The sequence below is a fragment of the Propithecus coquereli genome, unplaced genomic scaffold, assembly GCF_000956105.1.
Source record: "Propithecus coquereli isolate 6110/MARCELLA unplaced genomic scaffold, Pcoq_1.0 Scaffold72, whole genome shotgun sequence".
In the NCBI taxonomy this organism is placed as follows: domain Eukaryota; kingdom Metazoa; phylum Chordata; class Mammalia; order Primates; family Indriidae; genus Propithecus; species Propithecus coquereli.
The window spans coordinates 3,838,278-3,849,492 of NW_012153285.1; the positions used below are offsets into that span (position 1 = coordinate 3,838,278).

At 41.1% G+C, this 11,215-nt stretch overlaps 1 protein-coding gene across 2 annotated transcripts; it reads right to left on the reverse strand.

Annotated features, from left to right (window-relative positions):
* Positions 1-2,769: 2,769 nt before the first annotated feature.
* Positions 2,770-3,057, reverse strand: LOC105824194 (small ubiquitin-related modifier 2-like). Of its 2 annotated transcripts, XM_012661565.1 has the most exons (2): positions 2,904-3,057; positions 2,770-2,846 (listed from the first exon to the last, which is right to left on the reverse strand). In XM_012661565.1, the coding sequence occupies exons 1-2, from the start codon at positions 3,055-3,057 to the stop codon at positions 2,770-2,772; spliced, it is 231 nt and encodes a 76-aa protein (XP_012517019.1). The 2 variants fall into 2 exon arrangements, with proteins under 2 accessions (XP_012517019.1, XP_012517018.1); XM_012661564.1 differs by having other exon boundaries at positions 2,770-3,057.
* Between the last annotated feature and the right edge of the window lie 8,158 nt (positions 3,058-11,215).

Here is an 11,215-nt window from a genome sequence, read left to right on the forward strand (position 1 = left end):
TTTCTTAAAATAAAACAACAATGAAATTTGGTTCACTGACTAACACTTCACAAAAGATTTCTCAGTAGCACGCAATGTTGTTTGATAGCATTTCGCCCACAGTAGAATTTCTTTTAAAATTGGAGTTAGTCCTCTCAACCTCTGCCACTGTTTTATCAGCTAAGTTTATGGAATATTCTAAATCATTTATTGTCATTTCAACAGTGTTCACAGCTTCCTCACAAGGAGTAGATTCTATCTCAAGAAACTGCTTTCTTTGCTCATCCATAAGAAGCAACTTCTCATCCATTCAAGTTTTATCATGAGATTGCAGCAATCCAGTCACATCTTCAGGCTCCACTTCTAATTCAAGTTCTCTTGCTATTTCCACCACATCTGCACTGACTTCTTTCACTAAAGTGTTGAACCCCACAAAGTCATCCATGAGGGTTGGAATCAACTTCTTCTAAATTCATGTTGATGTTGATATTTTGACCCCCTCCCATGATTATGGATGTTCTGAATGGCATCTAGAATGGTTTCTCTTCAGAAGGTTTTTAATTGACTTTTCCCAGATCCATCAGAGGAATCACTGTCTGTGGTAGCTGTAGCCTTACGGAATGTATTTCTTAAATAAGACGACTTGAAAGTCAAAATTACCCCTTGGTCCATGGGCTGCAGAATGGATATTGTGTTAGCAGGCATGAAGACAACGTTAATGTCCTTGTACATCTCCATTAGAGCTCTTGGATGACTAGGTGTAATGTCAATAAGCAGTAATATTTTGAAAGGAATCTGTTTTTCTGAGCAGTAGATCTCAACAGTGTGAATAGTAGGCTTAAAATCATTAGTAAATGATGGTATAAACAGGTGTGCTGTCATCCAGGCTTTGTTTTTCGATTTGTAGAGTACAGGCAGAGTAGATTTAGCATAATTCTTAAGGGCCATAGGATTTTCAGAAAGGTAAATGAGCATGGGCTTCAACTTAAAGTAACAAGTTGTATTTGCATTAGCCACTAACAAGAGAGTCAGCCTGCTCTTTGAAGCTAAGAAGCCAGGCATTGACTTCTCTCTAGCTATGAAAGTCTGAGATGGCATCGTCTTCCAACAGAAGACTGTTTTGTCTACATTCAAAACTTTCTCCATGTCAGCGATTAGCCTGTTTTATTTTCTTATCATTTGTGTGTTCACTGGAGGAGCACTTTTAATTTCTTTCAAGAACTTTTCCTTTGTATTCACAACTTGGTTAACTTTTGATGCAAGACACCTAGATTTCAGCCTATTTCGGCTTTCAATATGCCTTCCTCACTGAGTTTAATCATTTCTAGCTTTTGATTTAAAGTGAGAGAAATGTGATTCTTCCTTTCACTTGAACACTTAGAGGCCATTGCAGGATTATTAGCTGGCCTAATTTCCATATTGCTGTGTCTCAAGGAATAAGAAGGCCAAAGGAAAGAGAGAGAGAGAAGGGAAAAGCTAGTTGATGGAGCAGTCAGAACATACATAACATTGAAGGGTTAAGTTCGCCATCTTATATGGGCACAGTTCTTGACACCTCAAAACAATTACAACAACAATAATACCAAAATTCACTGATCACAGGTAACCATAACAGATATAATAATAATAATGAAAAAGTTTGAAAAATTGCAAGAATTACCAAAATATGACACGGAGACACAAAGTGAGCACATGCTATTGGAAAAATGGCACCAATAGACTTGCCACACACAGGGCTGCCAAAAACTTTCGACTTGTGAAATAAGCAATATCTGCGAAGTGCAAGCATAATAGGACAAGGTATGGGCCAGGCTCATACCAGTAATCACAGCACTATGGGAAGCCAAAGTGGGAGGATCGCTTGAGGCCAAGAGTTCAAGACCAGTCTTAACAACATTGTAAGACTTGTCTCTACAAAAAAAAAAATAAGAAAAATTACCCTGGTGTGGTGCGCATACCTATAGTCCCAGCTACTTGTGAGACTGAGGAAGGAGGATCACTTGAAGTTCCAGCCCAGAAGTTCAAGGCTTTAGTGAACTACGATCACACCACTGCACTCTAGCCTGGGTGACAGAGTAAGACCCTGCCTCTAGGAAAAAAAACAAAAAAGACAAGGTATGGGATATGGTTGTATTTGTTTAAACTGCCTAGCTCCTCAAGTCTAAGCAGTAAAATGTAATCTTTTTTTCCACTGTAAACAAGGTGTTTATTGAAACAACAAGACATTCAACTTAAAGGAAAAACTATCTAGGATTCATCTTCTTTTTAGAAGTAATTTATCCCTACTTAAAGACAGATTGCCCTACATGTAACAGCTATGTACAAAAAAGTTATAAAAATTATCCTTGGTTTTACAATGATAAATGAAAAAAACATTAAAATTCTCCAACTGAACAAAGTATGCAAGGATTTTTATGTTGTTGTTTTCTTTTTGTTAAAACAGTGAGAGCAAAATAACATACTGGAATATAAAGATAAGAGCTGAATGAACATGCCACTAATGGAGAAAGGGGGCAATTTCACAGAACCAGTATTTTCCCCATCCCATCTCCACTTGATGTTAATCAAAACATACCATTGGACATTTAGTTGAAAAAATGCAATATGCTACTGCACATACATGAGTTACTTTGTGTACAATAAAGGAATGGGGAAGGGGAAAATGAAAGAATAGAGAAAACTATAATGCAGTAGTCAGGATGTGGTGGAACCAAATTGCATTCTTCTAATTGCGAATGTAATCTCAGTTTGTAAGAACAGAGTTCTGGAGTAAAGTAGCAGGCTCCCTTTTTAGTGGACACCTCCTGTCTGCTGTTGGAACACATCGGTTGTAACTTCATCCTCCATTTCTAACTGTGCAGGTGTGTCTGTTTCATTGATTGGCTGCTCATCAAATCGGAATCCGATCTGCCTCATTAACAAACCCTGTCGTTCACAATAGGCTTTCATTAGTTTACTAAGTGGTGTATGCCTCTTAATCTTAAAATGCACCACAAAACCATCCTGTCCTACCACCTTCGAGTTAACGTGATTGTTGGTCTCAGTATTAATTCCTTCCTTAGGCTTTTCGTCTGCCATGGTGAGCGCTGGAGTCTCCTCAGCTGCTGCTTCACAAAAGAGGTACCAGGTCCACAGCGAACCAGCACACCAGCACACAAGCACCACCAGGAGCCAAAATAATAATAATAATAATTTCTTTAAATGCTGAACTTAACTGGATTGTAACCCTACCATAGCTCTCCATGTTTGCGGGCTTACTAAAATATCACTTTGGTGCATTTCAAGTTCTTTTTTCCTTTTTGCCTTTTTAAAAAAACTACTTTATTGAAGTATAATTGATATACAATTGACTGCATATATTTGAAGTGCACAATTGGATGTGTTTTGACATATGCACACATCCCTGAAACCATCACCACAGTCAAAATGCCAGAAATTTCCATTCCCCCAAAAGTTGCATCATGCCCCTTTGTAATGCATATCTTCTTCCACTCCTGTCCCCAGCATCTACTGATCTAAATTCTTGTCAGTATAATTTGCGTTTCCTGCAATTTATATGAATTGAATTATATATTATGTATTCTTTTTGGTCAGGCTTTTTTCCATAAGCATAATTATTTTGAGAACATATTGGTGTTGTTTTATGTATAAATAGATTATTCCTTTTTATTTCTGAGTAGCATTCCATATTGTGGATATACCACAATTTGCTTAATGGACACTTGGGCTACTTCTTGTTTTGAGATATTACAGATAAAACTGCTTTGAACTTCTGTGAAGAAATCTTTCGGTGGAGATATGTTTTCATTGCTCTTGAGTTGACACCCAAGAATGGAAAGGCTGGATAGTGTGGTAGAGTATACTTAACTTAAAAACAAAAAGTGTATTCCAAAGTTTTTGTGCCATTTTACATTCCCATCAGCCATGGTGGAATAGTTCCTGGGGCACTTCCAGCTTTCTGCTAAAGGGTTTATATGTTATCTCAACTCCTTATCTCAAATCCTCACGACATCCCATAAAGTAGATGATATAAGCCCATTTTACACATTTAAAAAAATGAGACTAATTTGCCTGTCATTAAGTGGTGGAGATGGCAGTCAAACCACATTCACCTAAATCCAAAACCAGCCTTTGGTTTTTGATTTGGTTTGGGTTTTGGTTTTTTTGTTTTGTTTTTGTTTTTGTTTTAACCCCCTGGCCTCCTCCTAGCTACCCAGAACCTCAACCACTAAAACACGCTATTAATATCTCCTGTATTACAGGGAGATCAAAATCATTTGGACCTAGACACAGAAAAGTCTTTAGCCAGAGAACTTGAGCCCATTAGTAAGAATAGAAAGATGTTATTAGTGGGAAAGGCAGAGTAAGAAGAAAGATTACCAGCTCCACTCAGTGTTCTGCAAGGCATTAGTGTATTAAAACAAATGAACCAAAAATTCTGATTCCTAATGCGTAAGTGAAGAAGAGTGCCACCTACAAGCCATCTAACCCCGCTTGTCTCCTCTAGTTTTATATTTTTGGTGCTAACCAACTTATTTCTATATTTTGCAATAATTTCTCTCCCACTTATCTTTTAAGGATTTTTTAATGTTTCTTAAAAAACATTGACAGAATGTTTTCATGTAATCAGGTAAACAGAGGGAAGCACAGAATTCATTCCACATATCGCAAAGTGACATGCATGTTATTAATTTTTAGTATCCCCATCACCTAGCATAGCACCTAACATACAATAAATATTCTAGAAATATTAATACTTTGTGATAAATAATCAGCAAAGCAAACAGGCCAAGTGAGCAGACAGACAATGCCATGGAGATAGTCAACAAAGATACTAGATACTCTACAAAGTGGTATGAGAAAGAATGAGGTAGAAAAACCATCCTATATGAAGTAGGCAAGTGTAACAAACCACCCCAAAACTTAGTAGCTTAAAAAAGAGTATTTATTTAGTTCACATTTCTGTGGCTTGGCAATTTGGGTTCAGTTCAGTTGGGCTCAGCTAGGAAGATCTTCTGGATTGGGTTGGGCTCACTCACTCAAGTGTCTGTGGTCAACCAGCAGTGTATTTATTGCCTCACTCGTTACCTGACAACAGCTGACTATAAGCTGGACTGTTGGGGATAACTAGGCCATATGTCTTTTATCATCTAATGGAGCAGTCTAGCTCTTTAACATGGAAAGCAGATTCAAGGACACCTATCTTGGGTAAGAGCAAGAAGTTAGTCCAAAATATCAAGTCTCTGGACTTGCTGCTATTATTAATTTAAATGATTCAGTCTGTCCAGCAGCTTTCACCAGTACAATGGAACATGTCCCCATAATTCTTTGTCTCTCTAGAAAGCACAAATTTTCCAAGATTTAATATATCTAAATACTTTAAATATCTTTGTAGAGGACACTTTGGGAACGGTTTCTTGTTGCTTTTCTCAAAATATCCCTGGAGCTTGAATGCAACTCCAGGGCACCCTTATCTGAAAACAGTAAGGGCTAGAGAGTTCAGGATGAAAACATCAGCTCACCAGAGACGAAACAACAAGGAACAGGGACGTGTTGAGTCGGGACAGTGTGGGAACAAAGAAATTGCGGTGGGACAGTTGCCAAACAGGCTGTGTTAAAAATAAACCGCTATGGCAAGAAATTTGCTGCAGTCGTGTACCGTCTTTATGTGTGTCTGTGTCTTTTTGTCTCTGTGTTCATTCCTCGGCCCCAAGAAACGGGCCACGTCAAGTGGCGCATTGAGCAGGGTCTGCGTCATTCGGGACCGAGGAACCGGAGTGGGACCTCTTTGGCATAAGGTAAGTGGCAACCAACAGAGGACCTCCGGCATTGTGTGGAATTCCCCTTCAGCTGCGGAACAAGAATATCGAAAGTTAGTTCAGGGACTTTTACACTCAGTAGGAGTGGAAGCTAAAGATACTACTTTAAAGCAATTATTTGACTTAGTGCAACAACATTGCTATTGGTTTCAGTTTCAGTCCCAAGTTCAGTTAAATTTGTGCAGCTGGCAACAAGTTGTTAAAGCTTTTCGTGTAGCCCACCAACGAGGCAACACGGTTAATTTAAAAATTTGGACTGTTTGTAGTGCCATAACTCAAGCGCTACAGCTTTTAGAAACTGACTCGGAGAAAGCTGAGTTGCAGAATGGGGAGGAACTGGATGATTACAATCCCCCTCCCCCTGAGGAGATCCCAGAGGTGACTCCTCCAATAGGTAGTCAGGAAGGGGTTAACTCTCTATCCCCTAACACTGAAATAGCAGAATTTATTGCCTTATTGAAGAGGTGTTTACCCTCTATTGTTACTAGCCCCACAGCCCCGACAGTGCCTGCCTCTTTGCCGCCACCGCCCAGCCACCAGTCCCACCTGCAGGGGCTTCTTTTCAGATACCTAATAGCTCTAATGACCCAGATAACAATCTTCCTTTGCCTCCTGACTTTTATGATAATCCCCCTTTCCTCCCTCTGGCTGGTACTACTTTCGCTTTCCCTATAGTACGCAGCCTTTCGGCCCTGGTGTTGATCCACAGTACCCGAACAGGGGACAGCGTGTTACTTATCATGCCCTTCAGTATAAATTCCTAAAGGACTTGAAACAAGCCGTCCAAGCTTATGGTCCACAGTCCCCTTTCATTCATGGTCTTCTGGACACCTTTTCTAGTGAAAACATTCTTATACCCTTGGACTGGGAGAATATTGGTAAAACAGCCTTAGAAGGCCCCCAGTGGTTGCAATTACGCAGCTGGTGGGTGGAGGAAGCTAGAATTCAAGCACGACTCAATGCACAGCGGCGACCTCCGGGTCCCACGGAGGAGGAGCTTACGGGGACGGGACAATATGCTACCCTGGCCGCGCAGGCGGCCATGGAGGACCCAGCCTTAATGCAGGTGAGGTTAATTTTTCTCAAAGCATGGAGAAAAATCGAGACCTCAGGTCAGTCTGCGCCATCCTTTGTAAAGACCTTGTAGGGTCCCACAGAGCCCTATACTGACTTTCTGTCTCGCTTGAAAGAGGCAGTCCTCCGTGGGGTGGGAAGTTCTGAAGCTGCCTCCCTTATTCTGCAATCTTTGGCTGTTGAGAATGCCAATCCAGATTGTCAAAAGATTCTCAGGCCTCTGAAAGCTAGTGGCGGGACATTGGATGAATATGTGAGAGCCTGTGCTGGGGTTGGTGGCGCTGCTTATCATGCTTCTTTGCTGGCTGGGGCTATTCAAAAGGGGTCTAATAGGCCTGTCCGTTATAATTGTTGCAGACCTGGCCATCTCCGTGAAGAATGCAGAAAGAAAGGCGGGGCTTTGTCACATAAACCTCAAAAGCCTCCTCCTCCGGGGATTTGTACCCATTGTGGAAAGGGGCCTCATTGGGCCAGCGAGTGTCCCTCCAAAACTGATAAGAATGGAAATTCTCTGCCACCTCTGAGTAAAGACCAACCGTCAGGAAACTATTTGCGGGGCCCTCAGTCCTGGAGCCCCCCAAACAACAATATGGGGCTTCAACAGTATCCAGTGAGCAATGGCCTTGCACATCAACAGATCAATCTTTGAAAGTTACACAATTGTATGCTGCTACCTCTGGGAGCGCAGCTGCCAATCTGGCGGTCGCTAGGACCTATACCTTAACACCTCCTGGGGGTGTTCACAAATTATCCACCCAGGTATATGGTCCCCTTCCAGAAGGTAAAGCGGGTTTGATCATTGGTCGTAGCAGCAGTACTGTTAAAGGTATCTTCGTTCATTTGGGAGTTATTGATTCAGATTATATTGGGGAGATACAAATTATGGTTTCAGTTTCTCATACAACTCAGATATACACTGGAGATCGTATAGCTCAATTACTTTTACTGCCCTACATTCCTTTTGCTGTACACAATGTTGAAAGAACCGGTGGCTTTGGTAGCACAGGTGATAAAGTTTTTTGGGAGACCCTGATTCAAGATACTCACCCCGTTTTCACATTGACTATTGCTGGTTGCCAATTCAAAGGTTTGGTGGATACTGGTGCTGATGTTTCCATCATCAGCCTCTCTCAATGGCCTTCTGATTGGCCCAAAACTATTGTCCCTACAGTCTTATCTGGCTTAGGCCAAGCTCAGTGTGTTTATCGCAGCAATGACGCCTTGGAATGCCTTGGCCCTGATGGGCAACGAGCCTCCTTGTCATTTTATATTGTTGACATTGCTGTTAATCTATGGGTCAGGGATCTCCTTCATCAATTTGGAGCATTTTTATCTATCCCTCACCTTGCTCTCAATGTCAAAAACATGATGCTTAAAATGGGGTATAACCCCCTGCTTCCTGTAGATTCTTCTACTTCTTTAAACTAGTTACCACTGCTCAGGATATTCCTCGAGCTCTGCCCTTACACTGGAAAACAGATGCTCCTGTGTGGACTGAGCAGTGGCCGCTACCCTTTGAAAAGCTCGAGGCCTTAAAGGTATTGGTTTCTGAACAGCTCGCTGCAGGTCATATTGAACAGTCTACTTCCCCCTGGAATTCTCCTGTTTTTGTCATCAGGAAGAAGTCAGGTAAATGGCGCTTCTTGATGGACCTACGAGAAATCAATAAATGTATCCAAACGACTGACTTTGTTCGTCGGTGGCATGAGGACTCCCACCGACTATGGCAATATCAACATGAAATTGATACAAGATTAGAAGGAGAAATTATGAATTTGCAACATACGGTGCAGTGGCTAGGTGACCAAATTCAAGTACTAACAACACAGTCATTTCTCCACTGCGATTGGAATTCCTCCCAATTTTGTGTTACCCCTATCCCTTTTAATGCGAGCGGACATTGGAACTCACTCCGTAATCTCTTATCTGGCAGTGTCAATATGACCTCTGATCTCCAAAATTTGGAACGAGAAATAACTGATGCGTTCCATGACAATCTCCCTGAGATGAATGAGACAGAGATCTTTCAAGGCCTGGCTAATGGTCTCGCCCAACTAAATCCTTTTGGACACCTTAAAACATGGCTTACATCAATTACTAGCAATCTATGCATTGTATTACTGGTTGTTCTCTGTTTTTTCATAGCCTACAGGTGATGGTCCCAAAGAAGAATGAATAAGGAACAACAACATCATAAAATAATGGCGGTACTGCAACATGTCCGAACACAGTGTCCTGTGCCTTAAAACAAAATAAAAAAGGGGGATATGTAGAGGACACTTTGTCTGGGAACGGTTTCTTGTTGTTTTTCTCAAAATATCCCTGGGGCTTGAATGCAACTCCAGGGCCCCTTATCTGAAAACAGTAAGGGCTAGAGAGTTCAGGATGAAAACATCAGCTCACCAGAGACGAAACAACAAGGAACAGGGACGTGTTGAGTTGGGACAGTGTGGGAACAAAGAAATTGCAGTGGGACAGTTGCCAAACAGGCTGTGTTAAAAATAAACTGCTACGGCAAGAAATTTGCTGCAGTCGTGTACCGTCTTTATGTGTGTCTGTGTCTTTTTGTCTCTGTGTTCATTCCTGGGCCCCAAGAAACGGGCCACAGCAATCTTTGTACTTTAGCCATCGTATTTATCCCAAGGCTTTAATTTACAATTGAAATCTGTCACCCTTATACTAAAATATGACTTGTTAAGCTAGAAATTACTAACAACTTTTATACGGCGGTGGTTATGTCAAATTTTGATACATGGACCTGACATCAGCTGTTTTGGTTATTCATAGACTTTATTTGTTTACTTCTTGATTTTTTTAACATGTTTCAAAGTGTTGGGTTCATGAGATGAATATATTATAAATGGCTCCCCAAATAAACTGGACTGAAACCTTTGGCACCACCATACCACATCTATGAACAACCTCTTCTTTGCCCAGTCAGCTCCAACTCATTCATTAAGGCTTAGGACAAGAGTTGTCTCCTCTAGGAAAGCATCCCTAATTCCCTGAATCCACTGTATTGACTGTTTCTCCTTTGTGTTCCCAAGCACCTATACTTCCCTCCTTCTTAATGCTTATCACGTTGTGTTATAATTGACTCATTTTTTATGGATTATCCCACATTAGTCTCATACCTCTCAGAGGTATACAGTCAGGTACATCTTTGTTTCACGGAGTAAAGCTGCAGGCATAAATGGATGAGTAACGACTATATCTCAATTCACAAGATTGGGGAACAATATATGCTGGCATTTATTTTAATGTCCAATAGTAATGACTTTAAGCCTCCATCCTGCTAATCACAAGGGTTACATAGCTATGGAGTCCCAGGTAGTTTCTGGAAATCTTGAAAAATGCTGACATGGTCTGTAAAATTAGCCTTCTTCACTGCCCTCCCCCCACCAACACACACATGAGACAAGGAGCTCACATGCACCTCTGTAGTCTCCCTTGCCTTGCTTACCGCCAGAGGCCCACTCATTTGTTTGTATTTCCTATGTTCAGCTGCTTCCATGCACTTCTTAGCACTAGCACTCATTTCAGAACAGTAAGTGAAGTCCAATTTGCTCCACCAGCTGAACTACAGTGGCTGCTAGGGTACAAAGGAAGTTCCACTTCTCCATAATGTTATACTCAGTCAAAAATCAAAGAAAATATCCCTAGACTCCAGAAGCCCCAGGTCTTCCTGGCTAACTCCTTCAATTTACAAGCACATAGACATTTTTCCCAAGGTGTGCCCATATTGCCAGCATATCTAGGTAAGGAAGAGACCCAGAATCAGCTTCATGCTGAACCCAGTACTAGCCCTGCCCTCTGGTAACTTAGGTAACCTAGATACTGGGCTTAGGTCCTCCTTCACCCCAGGTCTCCAGTGTCTGAATATCCTTATTCCTTGTGAACGCTGAGGTCTGCTGCAGAGGGGGTTAGGTGAGATGAGCAACCTTAGTCTCATTCCCTGGCTGGATGCTTGCTGAGTTGCAAAGACCAGAGTAAAAGAGCCCTTGGAAGTATTTAATATTTGTTTACTAGTAGTCTGGGAGCAAATTTGAAATTAGAGAAAAGTGCCTGCTTCTTGTCTGAAAAATTCTAAGGATGGGAAGCTGACTTAAGTGACCAGGAACAGTAGACAAAAAAAATAAAGAGGTCATCAGATAGTCAAAAGGCAATTCTATCATTTCATGGGTCAAGGACATATGGACTAGGCAGGCATCACAAAAGTTAGTGGCCTCTGACTTCATAGCACTAGAAGAAAAACCTTTTTTAAAAATTGCACTTAACAGTTTGTACCTATGTATTAATGTAATGAATATTCAGTTCTATGAATATTAACCATTTAGACATTT

Excerpts from the sequence above, each read along its gene's own strand:
- LOC105824194 (XM_012661564.1), bottom strand. The coding sequence starts at position 3,057 with ATGGCAGACGAAAAGCCTAAGGAAGGAATTAATACTGAGACCAACAAT.